At 38.5% G+C, this 24,245-nt stretch overlaps 1 protein-coding gene across 1 annotated transcript in view; it reads left to right on the forward strand.

Moving 5' to 3' along the window:
* rbfox3a (RNA binding fox-1 homolog 3a) overlaps positions 1-24,245 on the forward strand; it is a 347,427-nt gene that overhangs the window by 133,019 nt on the left and 190,163 nt on the right. The window contains exon 6 of the mRNA XM_079851785.1: positions 6,097-6,174. Coding sequence (XP_079707911.1) covers positions 6,097-6,174 — 78 coding nt within the window. The remainder of the gene's footprint in view (positions 1-6,096; positions 6,175-24,245) is intronic.

Genomic DNA, 24,245 nt, shown 5'->3' on the forward strand with positions numbered 1-24,245 from the left:
CAGACGAAAATGAAAAGACTATCAGTCAAAGTTCAGTTTTAGGAGGGGAAGAATTAGGGCAGAAGGAGACTGAGAGAAAAAGAAAGATGAAGATGAGGAGAGAGCAGGTATTGACAAATAATCTAATGACAAAGTTTTAAAGCTATTTCTTTTTTTTTTTTTTTTATTGGCCTTCAAAAGCCCTAAATTGCACATATGTTGGTCAGAGAAATCCAAATTTTCTCGGGGGAGCATGCCCCCGAACCCCCCTAACTACCTCACATTTTAGTCAGTTTTGGACTTCTCATTTTTATTTTAAATTTACATTGTGAAAAACAAGGTTGTGTTCCATATCGTGGTGTTCAGCAATTTTAACATAGTATCGTCATCATATCAGTGTAGAATAGATGTAGATGGACCAAAATTAAAACATTAAAAGTATTAAATAAGTATTGTGATGCTTGGTGCCACAGTGACAATCTTGTCCCAAAAAGTATTGCTATACCACGATACTCAATATGTTGTCCCACGGTGAGTAATTTTTCCCTGTTGCACCTACACAAAATTTGAGGGTTCCCCCACCTGCCAAATCCCACTTTAACCACTGATGGTATTACTATACCTGCAGGTGGAAATAGGTTTTCTCGCTCGCTTGATTTCTGGAATATTGTATATAATTTGCGGGTGTCAGGGAGCCGCTATCAATATGCAGGAGACTCCCGAAACTTCCAGGAAAAGTGCGATGTCTGGTGACACCAGTAGGTGGCGACAGTTGACTCTTTTCAACCGATATGTTCAAAATACTGGTTCATTCAATCGTGATGAATCATTGAATCATACATTCAACTGAGTCTTTAAAAATCACCCCCTATACCCCATTCACTATTCCCTACATTAGTCCACTAATAGTTCACTTGAAGGAGTGAACGAAAATGAGTGAGCAAATTCTTTTGAATTAGTTTGTGATTAATAATCATTTGAAGCTTAGCAAACTGGCAACTCCAGTAAGATGAAAAGATTTATCTTAAACTTTGTCATGGAAAAACTATATGTACAAACCTTAATAAAAAATAAAAATCAATTAAAAAGGAATTTATACTTGTATGATATTACGCTGTACCCACATTGAACCAGCAGTTTGGAAAATGGATGGATGGATGATTCAGCTGCAGTCGCCATTTTCTGGTCAGATGCATGAATTCATCGCTTGTACACTCGTTATTGCGGTGCATTGTGAGATTGAATGAGTGCACTCGATAACGTCCACTATGGTTTCGGACACCACTACAAATGGATGTCCCCTCAAATAGTGCCCTATCTAAGGGTATGGGGGAAATAATGTTTGCAATATCACAATCGTACTTAAATGACAATATGTAACAAAATGTTGTCTTAAATACACAAATGTACATTACATGGCATTACACCTGTCAGACTCCTTGTTTTCATCTGCTTACATGCAGCAGAGCTTTCATAGTTGAGATATAACATTTTTTATTGCACTGTTCTCATCATACAGCAGCCGACAGTTTATTTATTGCCATGTACGAAAACTAAATAGCTGGGCAAATAGACTTTAGTGAGATGCTATTTTCTTTTTGCTTGCGACATCAATGTAGTCCGAGTGATGGTTGTTTTATTGTTTTTTCCATGGCAGTCTTCAGTTCTGTGTTATTTATGCCTTTTTACCGTCCAAATAATTAATCAGCTCAGACACAACAGGAAAAGAAACAGCTTTTAATTACTTATGATGAAATAACAAATTATGTTGGCCTTGTTCCCAAAAATACTGGAGCCAGTGCCTGGTAATTCATTACAGAGAGAGAGAGAGAGAGAGAGAGAGAGAGAGAGAGAGAGAGAGAGAGAGAGAGAGAGAGAGAGAGAGAAAGAGAGACAGTGTGGGAGGGAGACAGGGGGCTGTGAGATATGAGCTCTGTTTTGGATTAAATCAATACACACGCTTTGTTCATGTGTGTGTGTTGGCGTCTGTGTTATTGCGTGAGATCCTTTGCGATCCATCAATACCTGCTCAAAAGATTGAGTGTCAGGCCACAATGGACATTGATGCACTTACATATCAACAAACACTAATGCTTTAGACACCGGTTGTACTTGTAAATGAGCTAAATTTATCATCCTCCATCCTTAATTTTAATTACTTATATCAGTCCCGCTTCAAACACATTTTTTGGAGTAAACTACACAGGCAGCCGTCTTCTAAGGTAGTATCCTAACCTTCACTGAACCTCATAAGAGAATGATTTGGTAGCTCTGCTCCCTCACACAACTGACTAATAGAATTTGACGTTGGTATGTTGCTAAGCTATTAGCATAATAGCTTAATAGAGTGCAACAGCTGGGTTCTGGAAATAAATATTCCATTATTTTTCTCAATAGGAAATCGTTTTTGTATGATAACTTTAAAGACCGACATACTCTGAGCTATATACAGTGTTGATCTTCATCAACACCAATCAATAGTTTTATATTTGTCCATTGCTTTAAATTGGACTGTCATGTGCAAAGCTTCATGTGATTTATAGTTCTTTACCTCATTTAAGACATTAAGTAGGATTAGGGTTGCAAAATTATGGGAATTTTCAAAGATGGAAACTTTCCATGGGAATGAATGGGAATTTAAGGGAATTAACAGGAATTTATGGGAATACACGGGAATAAACTGGGAATTTTCAAATTTGAGGGTTAGCTTTTCATAGGGAACTTAAATATAGTTGAGGAAAGTATATTTTAGCATAATCTTGACTAAAACAAACAGATGCCATTCAAATACACTTGAATATCCATGCCATTCCTCAATCACATGCACATAGCACACTGCTTACTGCATGGCTATTGAGACCACACCACCTACTGGCACTGTGCATGCCTCCATCACATGTACAGAAGCCCAAAGCACAAGACTATTGAAGGCACACATTTGAGCCTGTGGACTAAACAAGGTGAAGTAAGTTTTGATGATATTATGGGGAAATATATTTATTAAATGTTTAAATTGCAAATATCACATACAAATGTATTCATCTAGTAGATAGCAAGCTGATAAGTTAGATGCTAAATAAGCTAGCATAACTTTATTTACCACATAAGTAGGGCTGGGCGGTATGACGGTATATATCGTTACCGCGGAAGAAAATGTCAACCGTAACAGATTTTTTTATTCCGTGTATACCGCAACATGTAAATAAGTAGGCGTGGTTAACTCGCGTGCAGCGTGCGTGAGACTGAGACACTGATATTTGTCAAAGAAACATGAAGAAAGACCAAGAGGATCCACAAAAGGAATTACGTTTTCAAAATTAACGTGATATTTTTGGGGGGGAAGGCGCAGAAGTCAACTAGAGGAGTGCAGCACACTGAAAGTTTAGAGAGACGCACATGCTCGCAACGGGGCTTACTTGACAACAAGTTCATATATCAATATTCTAACGAATAGAAATAACCTTAAATAATGTATCTATCCGTCTCTTATGGGTACAGTTACTTTCAGAGTGGACGCGCAAGTGGTTGCCGTGGTAATGAATATTTCCAAAATTCCCCAGCTTAACTTCCCATGGAAATTTACCGGAAATTGTCCGCCCCTTTGCAACCCTAAGTAGGATACATCATTTTGTACTTTAGTCTTTTTTCTTCTTTTTATTCATCAAAGTGTGTAATATTGTGATTCACCTTGTGGCTAGTTGGTTTGGTTCACTTTTAAGGTCAACTGTTAAACAAAGTGGATGGATATAGTTGTACTATATAAGCCGTTTATTGTCTTTCACTTCTGGAATTTATTTTCCCCTATTGAGTTTGTTGCGTTACATATTGGGATTGTCTTTTCTACAAAGTAGGCCTATATATCCAATGTTGTCTTAGTATTTTGATCCAAAGAGGTATCATGTTTCCTATACATTTTGAAACAGCCTTGACCTTAAATTGCTGCCTCCGTTGGCAGCTTTCTATTTTTTGGAATGTAGCATTTGTGTACATACACGTCGAGTTCGGTGGATGGACTCAAATATGCTCAGGGTTTTGTTGACATGCAGAGACCTCTGTTTTTCATTGCCACCCCGTGAGCCTGTTTTCAGGCAAGCGAAGCGAAATTCCTCAGAAATGAATTCTCACCGAGTTGGTAGTGGCCTGGATTTCCCAGAAGACTTCCTGCATCTCCGGGTTTCAGTTCTACTCTTGACCACAGAGGGGAACACTCGGAATGAAATTAGACACTTCCCCGCAGAGAACTACAGCCTCTCTCAGATAGTCAGACACAGAGAGAGAATGGACTTTGGGAGAAGGGAAAAAAGAATGTTTTTTTTTAAGGAATTGTTTATCCAAAAATCAAATCAAACCTTATGTCTTTCCAAACCTGTATAACTTTCTTTCTCCTGTGCAAAAGGAGGAACTCTAAGCATTGTTTTCTTTTGCTTGCGATTACAATAAATACAATCCTCCAGAAACAATGCAAAAAGCACCATGCAATTGGCCATATACCTTTTTCTGCTAGTCTTCCGAAATCATACAATAGCTTTCTGTGAGAAAGAGATCACTATTTAGCTCTAGCTGTTGTTGGCATGTTCGTGACGTAAGTAGAGATTCATTCATCCATCTGGATTGTGAATGAATCATTCTTTTGAGTCAGATCTTTTCAAATGAATCATTTGGTTCACAAAAAAAACTGATTGATTCTTTCACAAATCAGTTTTCAAGATCAGTTCAATGACAACAAATTTTAAAATGAAAATTTAGTTTCTCACACTTGTGGCTTCAGAAGACTCTACAGAAGACTCTCTTTTTTTAATCTTGTCCAGTTTATTCTTTTGAGTTCCACTGAAGTCATACAAAATGAACTTTCCCCTTAAAAAAAAAGAAAGTGCGATGGGAAACAGAGTCAAGCAGAGGTACCAGAAAAGGACTTGTGAGTGAGTTGATAAAGAATGATGTGCAGGAAGGACAGAAATACATTCAATTCCAGCATGGCAGAGTGCTGTTTTTCAATAAACACATTAGCTCTATATTTCAGATTAATGCTAACAATTAAATGACACATAGGAACAACACTTTTATCAAGCCCCGTGGATATGGACGGGCACTATGCATATTTGATCTGAATAGCCTGCAATAGAGACCATTATGGCGATGTAATTACGGTAATGCTCTAACAGGGTATTTTGTTCCGAGTGCTGCATTCACTCTCATGGGGTCCAGTGTTTGTTGGGTTGTATATATTTCTGTCCAAAGAAAAGTTGCAGCATTATCATCTTTCCTTGTTTCTTTTTTCTTCTTCTTCTTCTTCTTCTTCTTCCTCCCTCACACACTCTGGGTGAAGTGATTTCTTACTCACCAGAATGTTTCTCTAAATAAGAATGTGATTTGAAGTCAACTGCTATCACGTACACACAGCCAAACCTGCCTTAGTTCAGTCGATTTTAAATTAACCGTGACATCAGGCCCATTTTCTCACCGGGTCAGACCAACAGAATGATTATCATTCTTATCCAACTATCAGACTGAGTTGTTTCCATTTGGAAAGGGTTAACAGGACGTGAGGGGGTTTGTTGTTAATATATGCCTTGTGTGTTTGCAGCATCCATGTGTATGTATCCAACGAGTGCATTTTTTTTTATCCGTATGTGCTTTATTTATCCATATGTGAGGTACTGTAACACACAAGCTGGTGTGTGTGTGTGCGCCATATGTTACGGCAGATCCACTTCAGCACCAGCGTAGCATGAAGCGCGGTTGCATACATGCAGAGGATTTGGTGGTTCTGGTGGGGCTCTGAGTTTATCTAAACCCTGCAGGTCCTCTGACTGTTCCTCAATCCCCTTGCAAATTATCATAACAAGGGCATGCAAAATGAAAAAAAAAACCAATGAAAAAAAAAAACAATTAAAGTCCAAACACACAAACATTCACTAAAACAAGGATTTTCAGTGCAATCTGTAATGTAAATTGGGAGCTCACCCTCTTTGTAATGGTAGACGGACTTTCTACAAAATTCAAAGGAAATTTAAAATACCACTTTTTGAGGAATTAAATGTTTTTGTTTTGTTTGTGTGTAATTTCTAATTTCTTACATTCTTGCTCAAAACTTGTCACTTTTTCTCTCTCCCGCAGGAATCGGACACTTCTGTGGTTGCAGTGAGACCCCACAAGCTCAGACACAGCTGTACATGGAGACCCCTATCTGGGCAGGTGAGTGTGTTTGTGGAGGTCATGGACCAGATATGTTGTTTGCATGAGTAGGTGAAGATGTGTGTGCGTGTGTGTAGAATGAATCATGCCCATTTAAAGCGGCACATGCCCCGTCTGATTTTTTAGCTAAGTTAAAATGTAACTTCGCCAATTTTCAACATTTCCACCCTCTTTTTTATTGTTAAAATGTCGGTAGTAGCTATATGTAAATGGACAATGTTTACTCATTCTCCGTGTTATCTGGACTGAGAAATTCACACTTATTTGTCAGCAGAAGTCTTTTGACAACTTGTGAAAACTACAGATTACACTATTGCATTTTTGTATCCCCACCCACGGACAGTCAGATTGACAGAGGGTTATTAACAGAACAGTTATTGTAAAATTGTACCGTACTATGTCTACTCTTTAAACAGCATTTTGGTAAAAATGGAACACTTTTGCAACAGATTTCTTACCTGTACACGACAGCATTTTGCTTCGGGAGGTTGGGCGGAACTGACAGAACGGCAATTTCTTTGTCTTTTCCCCTCCGTTTGACCTAAAACACTGTCTTCATAGTCATCGAGTTTGAAATGTTTACTACAAACATGGAGCTTTTTTTTACAGATTGTCTGTCACAGCGTTTTGTCCATATTTACAATTCTTTGCAGCCTTTAGCCATTACCTACAACTCGCTGGATCATTCACTGGAAACTGAAAATAACTCAAGTTTACTCATGAATTCTTGCACCCCTGAACAATAGAAGTTGACACCATTATACCTAAAAGTTTGCTAAGAAGTATTTCCTACTAAAGCAAGGTGATATTTGACTCTGGCAAGCATATGCATAGGGGACTGATGAGAGTGGCCATAGACGGCAACATGCCCAGTGCATTATGGGTGTTTAATTTTTCCTATCTATTTGGCAAAAGGAAAGACAACTGTCTTTTTTTCTATTTTCTCTAGTCAGGTAGAACTGACTCACCTATCACCTTTTCTACTGTATAGGCAGCCAACTTTTACTGAAAGTCCTTTTGTCAGCAGTGAAGTAAAGTGGATAAATATTTGTTGACAAAAAAACCTGAAATTTAAATGGAAAATTATGGCATAATCTCACTCTCATGTCGCTCCAAACTCCTCTAAACTCCTCCAAGCTTCCTCTTTTCCTTCCCTTTTCATACTGAACAAAAGCTATACTACTAGACATAACACATGATGCTCATATTGTTGAAAAGATTTATTTGTATATATATATAAAAAAAATTTTTTTTTTTTCCCTTTCGCCTAGGGCACCAAAAGAGCCTGATTGCCACTGGTGACCCCTCAATATATCGGTGCATGATCATCCTGGTTTTGAGTTGAGTGTTTTCCAGAGTAAATGGTGCTGTAAGCAAAGGTTAGATTGAAATTGAATCTGACTCTTCAATTCATGGGGTGGATTTCATATTTTTGCACAATTTACATTTACAGGCTTTTTCTCTCGCTCCTATATCATCCTTATCCGCTGTATGTCTCAATGTCATCGTTGTTTTCCGTCTGTCTGGGGTGTTTCCTATGTGGATCAGTTACATTACTAGAAACCTGGTTCAGATAGAGATTAGGTCTCAATCATTAATATTTGCATAAACGTGTACAGACATACAAAGATTTTCCATCACATTTGATGAAAATATGAAGCTTGTTTTATATTATATATTACATACATTCATATGTGAGTGTGTGTGTATAGTTATTTAAGTTTTTATATAATATAGTTATATATACATATATACGTTTGTGTGTATATAATTATGCACTAATAAGTAGCCTAATATAAATAGGCCTACATATTGGAATTTTTGGCTTGGACTAAGGACATGAGATGTTTGATGGTTAAGGTACGATGCGGTGAGTGAGTGCAGGTGATTTTGAGTTTACTATGCCAATCAGGTCATTGCATGGCACTCTGTATTTTTGAGTTATTGTGATTGTTTAATTTTGTTTTGTGTCCTGTTCTTTCAGTTGCTGCTGTAACACCTTAATTTCCCCTCTGGGAACAATAAAGGAAGTCTGAGTCTGATGTAGATATATTATGAAAGCTTATGTGGTTTGTCTGAATGCCCTCAGTTGTATCTGATATTCTAAATTTAGAAAGTGTGAACTTATTCATAGATCATGATTTCTGCTTGAAAATGTCTGCATACAAGTTTTACCCACAAATATGTTTGTATGTTCAGTTGGTGAATAAGACCCACTTAACTTACCTTATGCATGAAAGCAGAAACTTCATGTGCACCTTCCTGATCTTACCTTCCTTTTTTCCTGAGTAGTGCAAAGCTGCCTTACTGAAATGACTGATACAGTTACATCTCTGGTGTGTGTGTGTGTGTCCTTCACAGCAGTGGTTCTCAACTGCAGGAATAAAACAATGCTAAATGCAAAAAATAATTGATGAAATTAAAACTCAAAAGGCTTATAAACTTTTAAAAGTCAGGAGACGATTCCCATATCCAGTTGTTGATATCAAACTCTACGGTGTCATCTGTCACTATTGAAGCTCGCCAAATTAGACAGATGCCAGTGTGGGCAGGTTGCATGACATACTGTTATCCTTGATAGTGCACGATGCAAGATAAGAGAAATAACTATAAATTGCTTATTTTACATTTTGGTGCCGTGTTGGGAGACTACTTGATGTCCAAATTAAAATTTGGGTCCTGAACCAAACTAGTTGCGAATTGCTACTACAGGGCTGTAAATGAGCTTGTGTCTTTAAAAGCGGAGTGGAGAGGAGAGGGCCGGAGCGAGGGAGTGAGAGAGGAGTGGTTTAAGTAGTGCTGACGACAGGCCTTTGATTCTGAGCATGCCCATTAGAGGGAGCCATAAATCCTGGGCTCTCTGGACTGCCTGTGTCAGCAGTCCATGGAATGAATTGATATTAAACGCGACAAAAAGCCTCTTTAATTCTGCCTCCACCAGCCTCTCTCTCTCTCTCTCTCTCTCTCTCTCTCTCTCTCTCTCTCTCTCTCTCTCTCTCTCTCTCTCTCTCTCTCTCCCTCCATTTCTTCTCTCTGCCTCCCCCTGTTCTGGACGGTAATTGAAAAGAGGGAGGAGAAAAAAAAGCCCAGTGAAGCCAAGCCTGTCATCATAAAAACATCTGCAATTACATCCGCTCTATTCATTATTTATGAAAGTCATTAATTAAATATTACTCACAAATAGCAATAGCATTTTCCCCCTTTTTTACCCCCATGTTGTCTTTGCAATGGGCATGTTTTCTGCCAAAACACCACAATGCCGTCAGCAGTAAACATTTATGTTTAGACATTAAGAACGATTATGAGGTTTATGTTAGCGCATTTGCGCCGTGGCCAATCCCTGTGGTGGACTCAGAGTGGCCTTTACTTTCTGACAGAGGCGGAAATCTACTTCTTCCACGTCGGCGTTGTCACCGCACACCTTAGTGCTGAAATAATGGAGATAACTTGATTCACTTTCAGGCAAATGGGATATTCTAAAATGGCCTCCTTTCTCATTTTTATTGGCCTGTCTAAAAATGTCCTGTAATGAGAAGAGGAAGTGCTGTCACAGGATGACATCACCCCCACACATGATGTGCTAAAACTGTAAGCGGTGGGATTTCAGGTGCCAAATTGATAAGTTAGACCTGTTATTCCCAAAATTGTAAAGATGAGGAACGATACATCAAATGAGGAGCTCCGTGGCGTGACGCTCTTTTAAAACGAGCCGGATGACATTCTAAGTAGGGAGCCGGGCCGCTCTGAGAGCACCGACCAGCGCCAGGTACAGCTGTTGTAACTCTTTCACTTAGCGGGGCCCCTACGTGGAGGCTCTCAGCCGGTACGAGGGGCCGCGCTCACGACACGTACGTGATGGATTGAGTCGGGGAAAGCCATCATCTGGTCGTGCACGCGCGTGCTGTGCGAGGTGGGCCTAGCGTGATTAATGATATTTGCCTGGAGTCATCGAAAGCTGGATTTAAGTATTTCGGATTTAAAGTAACATTCGTCTCTATTGTTCACAGCGAGAGAGGCATTAGTCAAATTCAGCCACGTCTCGGCAGACGACGACGCTCCAACCCCTGGAGCACGCTGTGTAACAGTGCGGTTGTCTCGCTCTCGCGTCGACAAATTATTCATGCAATTTTCGCCCGTTTTGTCTGATTATCTACAAATCTCTCTCACAACTGAGTTTATCATCCTGCCAAAATCATTTATTTCTCAGTAGTATTTCCGCTGAGTAAATGTTTGATGAATTGCTGTCATTACGCCTGTTTTTAAAGTGCAAATATATTCTGCCAAATATAGGGCTTTGTTTATAATGGTAATTTTGCAACAGCAAAAAAAAAAGGGGGGGGGGATACACTTTTTCCATGTTAAATAAGACCTCTAAACATGACAATATCTGCTGGATCAGATCAAGTGATTTTCAGTAAAACTTTTTTTTTAAGCAACTATCAAGTCATTTTCAGTAAACTACCTTTTTTAAGTTAAATAATAAAGCCTCAAGGCCAAGTTGTAAGGGGCATGTTTCTTTTTTTCCGCTATATTTGGAGTTCCGCGTTCCCAAGGTGAAGGGCCATTGATGCCATTAACAGAGTGGACAGAGAGAGGGAAAAATCCCTTGTGACAACTGAGTAATGAGATGAAATGATAGACCTGGCGCGGGTCTGGCACTGGTATTTTGTAACTGTAAACGTCCTGAACTCAGCATTAAACTGACCATCTGATCCAAGACTAACAAAGATCCTCAAGGTCAAAGACTCACTCGTCCCTCTAAAATAGAGTTCCTTAAATCGCTTAGCAAAGCATAATTTGTGCACCGTGTTTCCTTCGGCTCAAATAAATCACTCTGCGTAGATGGCCAAATACAAACGTCCAAGTGCGACTGATACTAACGGACTTACCTTTTTTCGAGCACTGAGCCAGATATCAGCCCTCTTTGGTCAGATGCTTTCAAAAAGCAAAGGGGTGAAAGAGCAAAGATTGCACCTGACTGCCTCGCCGCTCTGTTTCTGTACGTCTGCAGCTTCTGCGGATCTGTCAATGGAAATCCAATTGCCGGGAAAGCGTTCAATCTTAACTCGGTTACCTTGGTGGATAGTGGCATCCACTGTATCCACTGCTGCCTGTTTGAGCTGTTTGTTTTAGGCCTAAATCACGGCAGATGGGGTGTGTGCAAGTGCACCGTGAGGAAAATATACATTTGGAATTACTCAGAGCCGACGCAAAGCCTTACTGGGGACTTCAAAGAACAGAATATTATAATTCATGCTGTAAAATATTGAGAACCAGGGGAAATATGCAAAAGAGTGCTTACTCAGTATCTGCCCTTTTTACACACCACTTATTTAGCACGCTGTCTTGCAGTGTTATTGTGCAACAGGTTTTAAAGAGACAGCTCAAATTTAAAGTTTTGTGGTCATTTACTTGGCCTCATGCCATTCGAAATCTGTATGAATTTCTTTCTTCTGTCAAACACAAAAGGAGATATCTTGAAGAATGTTCACAATGCTTACTTTCATAGAATAAAATTGGATGGTAAACACAGCTGTCAATCTCCCAAAAAAAACAACAACCATGTGATTAAAATAATAAAAACAGCATAACGTGTCCTAATATGATATATTGCAAGTCTTTCAAAGTCGTATGATAGCTTTGTGTGAGGAACAAGCAGAAATTTAAGTTATTTACTGGATATTTTGCTTGACATTCTTCTTGCTTGATAAAAATAAATTATAATAATAAATCGTAAAAAGTTGTAAAATGTCCATGGAGTTTTAAATTTGATTTATTTACATGACTTTTCTAGGTCTAGAAATCACATTTTAAATGTTAAATTGAGATATCTCATAAACCCAATTTTTTAAACCCTCCACATTTAAATATTTTGGGGATATTTTGTTGCCACTTTTTTTGCCACAAGCCCTAGTTAATTTCTGACCCTGGTCACTATTCCCTTTCATTGTATGCAAAAAAGCACCACAGACGTTCATCTATAAATATCTCCTTTCGTATTATGCAGAGCGAAAAAAGTCAAACAGGTTTAAAAAGACAAGGGTGAGTAAATTAATTTAAATGTTTTGGGTGAACTGTCCTTTTAATGTTGCACCCTCATGTACATTCTTTGTCAGTAGTGATGTTTTATATGCCTTGCTGTGGCTTGCCATTGTGAACGCCATTGAGGGCAATATTGGAAACACTTTGGTTATAAAGGGGCTTTTCTCTCACACTCACCCTTACGAGTGCTCTTCAAATGAGGGCTTTCTAATCGTAATTACACCCGAGACTGTTTGGCTTGTATCAGCTCTCATCAGGAGCCCCTCTGGCCAAATCACAGGACTCAAATCAGAGTCTCAATGACACGCCTTTAATTAGAAAGTTTTGATGTTTTAAAATGCTTCTTGGACAGGATCGGGGGTTCTTTGAAGCATGGAGACATGACATTGATTATCGAAAGATGTCTCTGTGTCAGTTGCTGCAAGGAAGCGCAAACAGGAAGTTAATCTTAGCTAGCGTCCTATCCTCTGTCATGCAGACGAGAAATGATTGCGATGTGGTTGACATGCTGATACGCATGATACGTTATAGTCTGTGATCATTTGATTAGCAGTGTTGTAGTCAGGATTATTCAATATTAAAAGAACTGTTCACCCACCAAAATGAAAATTCTGTCATTATTTACTAAACCTCATGTTGTTAGACTAATTTTCTTATGTGGAACACACATTTTTTTTGAGGAATATCCTGGATTTTTTTTTAATACAATGAAAGTAAATGGAGATCATGGCAGTCAAGCTCCAAAATATGTAACTTGTTAAAGGGATAGTTCACCGAAAAAAAAAATTCTGTCATCTTTCACCCTCATGTCGTTCCAAACCTGCAAGTCTTCGGAACACAAATGAAGATCTTTTTGATGAAATCTGAGAGCTTTCTGTTCCTCCATTGACAACCTCATTGTGGAAGCTCAAACGTGCTGCATAACTCACAAGAATGAACCTCATTGGTTCTTGAGGAATCTCAAATGTGCTGTGTAACATATGAGAATGAACCTCTTTGGTTCTTGAGGAATCTCAACTGTGCTGTGTAACATATGAGAATGAAACTCATTGGTTCTTGAGGAACCTCAAATGTGCTGTGTAACAAATGAGAATGAACCTCTTTGGTTCTTGCATGTCGAGTGAACATGCTTGAGTTCCCATTTACCACAGCTGATGTGTGAGCTGATGAATGTTTATATGTAAATACAAGCCTAAATTCAATCTGTTCATCATGTAAGCCGATCTTGTCTCTTCAGAAAATCTGAACTAAACCACTCAATTCATATGGATTAGCTTTATGATCTCTTTATGAACTTTTTGAAGCCAAGTCAAGTCTTCAAAAGATCTTCATTTGTGTTCCAAAGATGAACGAAAGTCTTATGGGTTTGGAACGACATGAGGGTGAGTAATTCATGAAAAAAGTTTCATTTTTGTGTGAACTATCCCTTTAAAGCCAGCTCACTTTCTATGAGAATAGGGAAGTCCACGCTACAACTAAAAAGATAACAATACTGAGCAACCATATTGTTGAAATAACTCAAGCCTGATGAATGATAAAAACATTAACAGCCATTAAATGCACACTATGCAGTTTCCGTTTTTCTCAAACATCGACCCCTAGAGTCGCTGTGGAGTACTTGTATTTAACGTTACTGTCGTGAATACCACTCACGCAGAGCCGCCGTTTTCCTTTCCTTGACTCTTCCGACTGCGTTTTCTTCTTCGACTCTGCCATGATTCACGTCTGAAATGCATGCTAGTGTCTTCCATAGAGGCTGCTTCAGCTTTGCTATCGGGATGATTCGCCCTATTATGAGTTCGTTTACCATCAAAATGATTTCGAAGCTGTTATATTAAGGTACAAATCTTGCATAGTGTGCCTTTAAGAAACCAGAGCTTGTACCTTTATAGCAGCAGAAGCCAAAGTGTGCATGCTTATAATAAATGTTATCATCCGTTTGTGTAATATACGTTATAGTTATCTATAGTTATTGGTGTGAATGGGCCTTTATTCACAAAACATTTGTGATAAATGTCCGAATTGTGAATCTGTTGATTCAATCAATTGTTTCTCAAATATAAATCCCTGACATTAAGATCTGGTCGCAGCCGTTAACGTTTTTGTATTCCACAGGAAAAAGAAAATACAAGGATGTAATATGATAAATGATGACAGAATTCTCATTTGTGGGTCAACTACTGTATTCAGCTAAAGAAGATTCATTCCCTAATGATTCGATTGTTGAATTGATGAAGCCGGTATCCCATAGATGTAAAGTCTAAAGAAAGTATATCTCACTGGCAAAGTTCCTTGCAAAGGATTACATTTGCAGAGATGTGCTGGGCTTAAACAATTTCTCCTTTCCCAACCTGCCACGGTAATATGATTAGTCAAAGCTATGTGTTTCCTTGTGGTTAATGTTCTTTTCGCTCTTAGAGATGTTTCTCCACTAGTTCCTCATCAAAAATTAACAGAGAAAGAAAAAAACCCTGTAATGATAATCGCGCAGTGTTGCATTATTAAGCCTGCAGTGAGTGTTTGGAGAGGGGTGAGGGTGAGGGTACTCATCACGCTGATTTGAGGCCTCTCAAAGGACGCACGGGGTTGTTTATGAGGATAATGAGCCCTTCATCTCACCCAATACAGCGTACAATGGGCTCATTACAATTAAAATGGCTGAAAAGCAGGCCTAGTGGAAGCAGGGAATGAGCATGATGAGAATTCAGTGGGAACGTTTGGAGGAATGGTGTATTAACCGGCCAGGAAGCCATTCTTAACCCTAGTGGCAGCTGAATTATGTTCCATTACTGAATTGGACCTAATGCTTTTTCTGCCAAACATATTGCTCTTGATGCCCACTTCAGGCAAAGCACTGGTAATGTCCACACTATTGCAAAATATCTCCTGAAACAGCTTGTTTTTCTCCTTCTTGTTGAAATTTCTAATGGTTTTTTTGGCCCGATAAACACAATCTTTCAACATTTATACATGTGTAAAGTGAAATGCGTCCTTTAAAAGAAGACCCTCAACCTCTGATGAGCTACTAGGATCATCAGAACGACCCATTCATGGCTTTGTATGCATCACTGTCTTCAGGCTATAAAAGAATAATGCAGTTATTGATTTGAGCATTTCAGCTCATATGTTTCCACCTCGCCCAGCTCTGCTGCCCAGATTAATTTTTGAATCTTCGATTCATGGGCACATCATATAATGAATAGAGGTGATTCATGTCATTGCTTTTAAATGCTTAAATTGATATGGTTCCCCGCTGATTGATAGTGTAACAGTGGCACACAGTCTGCGTCAGCAGTTATGCCTTAGAGAAATACGTATCGATCATGTTTGGGTGCACTATTCTATTTTTTAACTTGATATTGCTTTCGTTTGATAGCATTATGGCTGATTTGCATAAATTTGTCCCTCAGCGTTAATTCATTACATTGTTGGAAATCCATTTTGGTTATAAGCTTAGTTTAAAGTTCTCTGCTGTAATGTGCTTTGCATTAATCCAACTTTTACTGTCAAATGTTGCACATAGTAACCTGAAATTATACGACTGGAAGCTTTAAGAGTCTAAGAGTCCCAGAGGGAGAATTACGGACCGTTTTTACACACCCTGTTCCACCTACTTGGTCCAGGAGAGACGAGGAGCAGCCACTCTGTAATCTGTTGTTCATTTTCCCTTCATTTTTCTCCAAAGTGACATCTACTGTCCAGCAGGTGGTACCAAACATTTATCTATCCTCTCTCCCACGCCATCCAGCCTTCAGAAGATTTAGACACCCCAAACAATAGGCTCTCCAGAGACGCCTTTAGTCTGCAACACATAAGTAAACACGCGGCACTGATCCAGACAAAAGGAAAAGACAAACTGAGGTGTTTTAGACACAAAAGTTTCAGTGCAGCTAGACAAGTTTACAGTTTTTTTCTCTGCTGAGTTGCTGACATTTTCAAATCTCTTTCTCTCTACTTTGTCTACGAGTCGACATTCCCTGAGTGTCATGCATCGTTTCAATCAAACACTGTAAAATGTTGGGGCTGGTCGTTAATCCTCCTCTCACCCGTTTAATGGCCGCAGCAAAAATGGAGTCGTAAAATTCCCTCTCTTTTTCTCTTATAGAAGGCGGAAAGTGGGGAGAGGGACCCTGGTAGTGGGGCGGGGGGTGGTATTTGCTTCCAGCATACCTTTAAGTGCCCGTATGGCATGAAGTTACCCGTGCAGATCGCTTTGAGGTTCTCTGATCGGGGAGAGGAGTGTAAGGTTGAACGAAAGGCATCACAGACCTTTTCTAAAAACGTGCTGTAGCCTTTTTTGGTTAAAGTATTGGGCTGGAAACTGAATCTCCATTCAGTGAGTAAGATGCTTTTAAAGCTAAAGTGTTTATCTTCTGAATTGCAAAAAAATGACTGTATTTAAACAGGTTTCCTGAACACTTCCCCATATGCCATTGATTAGACACACAGCTATCCCCAAGCTCATGCCATTGGTTGTGCCATTTTTTGATAATGCCATTATTTTTAGTTATTGCTTATTAATAGCTTTTTTTGACATGGAAAAATCGCACACTTCATCCTTAACCAAAGGTAGCTCCAGGTGGACTGTCTCTGTAAAGTCGATTTGTGTATATAGAAGAAGTCTTAGCTAAATATAAATGAGTAAATTAGTGGAACAAGCTGGATGGCCCGCTGAGGAACCGATTCCTAAGAGGGCGAGAGTCGTCTCCAGACACTAGGGTGTGCCAGCTTACGGCCCTGGATAATGCTGGAGTCAGTGGTTCTAATTTTGTCCTCCCGCTTCATTCTCTCAGCATCGTTGCCGGTGTGATAACTTCATCGCTAAACAATTAAAAGCCCGCCTTCCATTTCCGCACATGTCGGCACAAGAAGCAGCAGAGGAGCTTATTATGTGAGGACTGCGCAGGCAGCGATGCATGTAATGCAGACGACGCAAGCGGGAGAGTGCGAGAATTGTCTGGGAGCGGAGACTGTTTGCGGAACATTTGTACATGCGAGAGGCTTTTGATGTTGTGTTGTGAAAACACATGTTAGTGCTCATTATAGCGCTGTTCCTCAGCCCTTCATTTGTATATTGTGCTGGGCACGGGCACTGAGGAGGAGCCATCTACCCTACAGAAAGTGTGCACCCTCTCTCCACATTCCCCCATTCATCATGTTGACACCAGCGCAGCTACTTTTGTGAAATGGAGAAAAATGGTTAAGTCAGCTCTTTCCCTGAGCCTCTTCCAAGTATGTGTGTGCGTGTATATTTCCGCGTGTGCTCGTATGAGGAGTTTGCGCGTGTGATGAACATTGGCTGGTATGATTTGAACATGACGTGCAAGCCAAAAAATTTTTTTTAACACGCTGAATGAATTGTATTTATTTATTTAATGGTTGCAAAAATTGCTATCTGTTTTGCTGAATTTTACACACAGATGTTCAATTAATAAAATAAAAAAATAAAATAATAATAATATAATTTTATATATATATATATATTAGGGCTGTCAAAAGATTAATCGCGATTAATCGCATCCAAAATAAAAGTTTGTTTTTAATAATATATGTGTGTGTACTGTGTATAATTAAATTTGTATATATAAATACACACACATGCATGTATATATTTAAGAAAAATGTGTTATTTATATATAAAAAAATATATATTTATATATTATATAAATATATATACAGTATATGTATGCAAATATTTCTTAAATATATACATGCATGTGTGTGTATTTATATATACAAAATACACATATATTATGTAAACACAAACTTTTATTTTGGATGCGATTAATCGCGATTAATCTTTTGACAGCCCTAATATATATATATATATATATATATATATATATATATATATATATATATATATATATATATATATATATATATATATATATATATATATATATATATATACCTGTTTAACCCCTCACAAGTCATAATACGTGCATGGAGACATTGTAAAACTGTAATTGCAAAAAGCAAGATGTAACACGGTTCAACCCTATAATTTCCTCATTCTAAAATCATACAGACGTATGTCTCAATCTCTTTCTCGCTCTCTCTCCATTTCTGTCTCGGTTTGGCCTGCTGTTTTGCAATATTCTCAACTAATACTGAGATTTTATCAGTTTCCCAATCTACTGTCTGATTGAAGACTGAGGAGGACATTAACATACATGGTCTGTCACACACTAGAAGACACAAATAAATGAGCAAATTTCCATTTCCTCCCATGTCACCTTCATTTATGCCTGATGCTTTTCAAAATAGACAGATTGTCCTCTTCTGTTTGGTACTTCCAAATAATTTTCAACTTTACCCCGGCTAAGAATACCAAATATAGCAATGTTTCTGTAATGAAGAAATGTTCCTCAGTATGCACTTACACTTACCGTTTCCAATAGGTTCACAAATTCACAATGCTTTACAGCCTTTCTGTACAATTTGCTGACAATTTGTTTGTCTTATGTGCGTTATGTGTGTGTGTCCACTTGCACGTGTGTTTGTGCATATGTGTGCACACTAAAGAGACTATGATAGAGCCATGGACCAATTACACCTCTTTTCCTCCGCGATTGTTATCTTAAGGGCTGTTGATTAGTCTTTGTTAGGAATGTTTAATCTTCATTAAAGATTTAAGGGGAGAAAAGTCACTTGAGAAATTCGGAAATTAAATATTTAATGAGCTAATTCCTATCTATGGCTCACACCTTTACCCAGAGCTCAGTGTTTCTCATTGTCGTTAGCCATCAGAGGTCATTTTAAAACCTTTTACAGAGTAGGACATTAAAATGGATCACAGCTCATTTTTCTTGTCCACTGCAAGCACTGGACCGACATATCAGACTTTGAACTTTTAAAGTCTCCTTCTTTAAGGTTAAATCAACTAATTATGAGACTGAGATTTTATACCCTGAAGATGTCCTAAATTCAAATGAAGCCGAACCAGAGTGGGATGATTTTGTGCTGATTATCTCTATACTCGCTCATAAGTGCTTTATTTCGGGATTGTTGTGTGTCCGTCAGAGTTGACTGATGGGTAGATGTTTTAACTCGCTACAGAAGTTCCGCTTAGTTGCTCGGCTGTTTGCTGACACCAAGCGTTCACACGCAGGTTTATAGAGCCTCTCGTGGATATTGAGAGGTGTCCATGAGCGGAGAGGTTGGTCTACTCGCTCTCTGGCACTGCGAGCGAGACTCCAAGACTGAGGAGCTCGGACTCCCTTCGTGTCACACGGTATTTGTCACATTTCAGTGAAGTGAACCAGGAAATTTGCTGGGCCATTGCTCAGGAGAAGAGGCGAAAGAGAGATAGGTCCTGATGATAGAGAGGGGTGGTGTGTGAGAATGTGTGTGTGTGAGGGAGAAAAGAGATTGATAGAGGCAGTAGGTTCCATCTGACATCTGCTGAATTGTCCTCTTTACAGTTTGGCACCATAAGGACATTTGAACTCATGGGTAGCTCAAACTGTTTCATACAGTTTGAAATACAAATGGCCTACCTTTCTAAAACTACCAGCATGGATTTGTATCCTTGTGTTGTGCAAAATTTTGGTCAACTGACAAGATAATTTTTGGTACAGTACCAGGCCGATAAGATTTTTTTAAATGTTTTTTTTAAAATGAGTCTATTATACTCTCCAAGCCTGCATTTATTGTATTTGAACAAAAATACAGAGAAAACCATAATACTGTGAAATATAATTACAGTTTATGATGACAGTTATATTGCAACGCCAAGGTCATGGGTTCGATTCCCAGGAAAAGCAAGAACTGATTAGAATGTAAAATGTGTACCTTGAAATGCAATGTAAGTCGCTCTCGATAAAAGTGTCTGCCAAATGTGAAAATGTAAATGTAAATATACAGTATATCCTGTGATGAAGCTGAATTTTCAGTAGCCATTACTCCAGTCTTCAGTCACATGATCCTTCAGCAAAAATTCTCAAGGAACATTTATTATTATTATTGATGTTGAAAACAGTTGAACAGTTGAAAACAGTGCTGTTTATTTTTTTCACTTTTTTTTTTCTTTTCTTTTTGTATTTTTTTGTATAAACTGTGATACATTTTCTAGGATTCTTTTAGTATTAATTTCTTTATAAAAAAATAAAAAAAATAAATAAATATTGACCCCAAACTTTTGAATGGTTGTATATATTGTACATGTTATTACATTTTGTTGGTACATTTTGTTGTGATTTCACTTAAATGACACATACATGTCATTTACATTGTTCCTTCACCCGTAATTTCTTTATTCTTGAACACCACCCCTTTTACCTTTCTTAGTCAATTACACTTTCTTTAGTATTTCCTAATTAATTAATTTATGTTGTTGTATACTATTTTGTTTTAGTTTGCATATTTGTATGAATATGAAAATTATCATTTTATAATATGATTATAAAATATTTGGCATGCCAATATAGAACACTAAAACTGAAAAAGAAAAAAAATTGATAAGAGAAATGGGACATTGCTGACCTGTACTGTTCAAGTTTACTACTGATGGTGAAGGATAATACTTAACGTAATGAACTTTAGTCTTTTAAAGACTGATTTGATGTGAAATAGCATTTGTTGCATTTCTTCAAGAAAAATCAACACCAAGCAAAGCTTTCCTGAACATCGGAAGGCATCAGGCCGATTGCTGTTGTCAGTGCTGGTTGAGGAAAAGGCCTCCACTGTGGAAAGGAGTCCTATTGACCAGGCCTGTAAAAGGATGCTGCACATGTTCATTTAGCTGGTCGCCCACTCCTGGGAGGCCATTGATTGCCTCAGAGTGAGACTGTAATCTGCGTGATTTTAACTTGAAGAGGGGTTTCAACGGAGCACGGGCACATTTTATTGCAGGTGGAGAGGACCCTGGGGGAGGGGATGGGGGTCTCAGGGGCAGTAGAGAAGATGGAGATTGGGGAGGGGGGGCTCTTAAAACGAGCTGAGGGTGAGTTGTTAAGTCATTGATTACTTGCCGACTGAGATTACAGAGGTGTAATGGCTGTGCGCAGATAACATGGCAAGTGCTTTCTCTCGCTCTCAGTGAGCATGTGTGTTCTCGTGCTGCTGTTCTTGTTCTTTAAAGGAATAGTTTGCCCGAAAATGAATAATGTCAACATTTATTCACTTTCATGTTGTTCTGTTTGACATTCTTCTGAGAAGCACAAAAAAGGAGAAAGTTTTTTTTAAGAATACCATGGCAAATTCTTTTCTCATATTTCATGTCAAGTCTTTTGAAGCTGTACAGTACCTTTGTGTGAGGAACAGATCAAAGTTATTTATTGCACTTTATATTGGCATGCACAATAAATCGACAACATTTCAGTTATCAAATTATGTTATTGTTTTAGATTGTTTTTATTATCATATCAATCAATGTTGGATATGCATCTGTTGATATTGGATATTTAATTGTCCATGCATTTTTTCCCTATTTTTATATGTAGATTACCTTTTCTGTCATCTAACACTCAAAGTTAATTTAACTAATAGATAAATAAAAATAAAATAAATAAAAATATATATACTAAAATGCTTTTGAAATGCATTTATTTTATGCTAAGTATACTACAAATTTATGTACTTAAAACAAATACCCTGCAGTTGTACTTTTGGTATACTAAATTAGTATACTTAAAGTCTGCTAAATAAGTACAACCAATTTTGTACTTAATGTACTTTAGTTATCCAGAAATAGTGCCGAGGTCCAACTACAGATATACTTAAGTATATTTGATTGTGCTAAAATGGAACTATTGCATTTAAATTATACAGAGATCACACTATCCTTACTAATAGACATTAAACACATTTAGGCTTAATATTAAGAAATGTGCATTGTGCAATATATAAGTATTCAAAATAAAGTTTATTAATTATAATATTTCTAACAGTAAGTCTCGAGCAATATGTCAGTAAATATGTTAATGGGTTTGTAGTATACTTAGAATGAAATAAATCTATTTTAAATACATTTTGGTATGTGTGTTTTTCACTAGGGTAATAATTCATTAAATTATGTAATCTTTAATGAAATGGCTTCAGATCATTTGAAATATATCACACAATTCATATGAAGCATGTTTAGAATGTTTTTTTTTTGTTTGTTTGTTTTTTTCATCTTGGAGATTAATATGCCTCTTTATTTTCATCATATGAAAAGAGTAACCAGGACAATCGTAAAATATGTGAATAAATGATTTGTTTTGGGTGAACTTTTCCTTTAAAGGAAGCTGCCTTTTTGTTTCTGGCTGGCACTCACGTCCTGCATCGTAGTTCTTGCTGTTATCCTTATGTCAAACAAAAACACAACCATTACGAAATCCCCGTTGGTTGCAGCGGAGTGATCAGAGCCCTCTGCAAGCATAATTGATGCGTTTGCTAACGCCACAGAGGTGTTCGAAGAGGGACTAAAATGGCAGTATCATAATTTCAAACTTTAACAAAACAAATTGTATTAACATGGCCAGCCAGCCCTAATGGTGCAGACTGGAGATGTGGTGCTTGTTTTAGCTGTAAATTGCACTCAGCAGGGAGTCCCCTGGGCTTCTGGCCATTTACACTCCTAATGAGTTATTGGGCACCCAAGAGCAGTGGCTCTAATTGCTTTGGCTTTTTCACTCCAGTCGTCCAAACTGGAGGCATTAGCCTCCTGGTTAAGAGGACCGAGAATGAGGGGGGAAAGCAGGAAAACAAGACAGCTGTTGATGCCTTGATCGCTTAAGTTCACTGTCAGGTAGAAGAGAAGCTATACGCGAGAAGATTCAGATGTGGTCTAACTTTTTTTAGGGCCTTGTTTGTTGATTGGTCTCCTGCATGTTAATCCCAGAGTCAGAGGATCCAAGGCCAGAATTAGCCGGTCTCTTTGTGCTAAACTGGACGGATCACGCCTTTTTAGGGTTGCTAGACTCTCACTCATGCAGTAGAAAAAAGTCTCCTCTGTTTCTGTATGTTTAAAGCAATACAATTACACACATGCCTGTATAGTGCTACTTTCCCATTATTCTTTCACCGTTTGAATTATTGATGTAATGAACAGCCACGCGGGACTCGTTAGAAAATGGAAATGTCTCTATATACTGGAATGTGAACCATTCTAAAAGGCAGCGTTGAGTATGTCTACTTAACCATTTCGAACATGCAACCCGCACATAAAAGCACAAATACTCTTCACTGCTGAGTGCAATTGCCATCATGTTTTTTATAACGTCTAGAGATAACTATTGGTATTGCCTTTATGGATTTTGCACTCCACCACAGAAACAAAGTTATTCCTCACACTCAAAGCCCGAAGGAACCAGCTGTTTCCGCAGGCCATCAACCTCAGAGAGATGCTGGAGACCAAGCTAAGAGGAGTCACGCATCAGCTTGACCCCGTTAGGTGCGCCTCAGAGGGTTTAGGGTAAGTCAGCCGTCATCGCCAACCCCTGGAAGAAGTGATTGACAACTTGGCACGCCAATGTAGCACGCTGACTGTGCAGATGAAAATGGGGAGCGCCTGCATTTTTAATGGTCATCCATGACCATAGCAACTAGGGTTTGTAACGGCCCATCCAAACTGTCATAGAGCGGATCAAGCATCCGACGAGTCCTGCTCCTGTTAGTCTGCTTAATTATTTAGTGTGTATGTATTTACAATAGGTTGAGAAAGGCAAGAGAGAGTGGTGCAGTGTACATCTATAGCATGCATAATACATGATCTCGCTAAAGGCAATATGAGAAGGGGTGGCGCACTCTCATATTTTGGGCTTTTCGTCGCGTGGGAGTTATAGTACAGAAATGCGCCATTGGAAAGCCTCGTCCGACAGATTACTGGTCCTCTTCACGCAATATTCTCTTAGTGACATTGGTGACAATATTCTCTTAGTGACATAGTGACATGGGCTGAGCTTGAGAACAATCTACAACGCGTGTTTTATTGGCTTGTTCTGGCTGTCTGGAACAACAAGGAGCGTTATGTAAAAACACCAGCATTTTGTTGAGTGCTGAACTGGAAAGTTTTGTCTTGGGAGAGCCGGAGTTCAGAAGGG

The sequence above is a fragment of the Squalius cephalus genome, assembly GCF_949319135.1.
Source record: "Squalius cephalus genome assembly, chromosome: 19".
In the NCBI taxonomy this organism is placed as follows: domain Eukaryota; kingdom Metazoa; phylum Chordata; class Actinopteri; order Cypriniformes; family Leuciscidae; genus Squalius; species Squalius cephalus.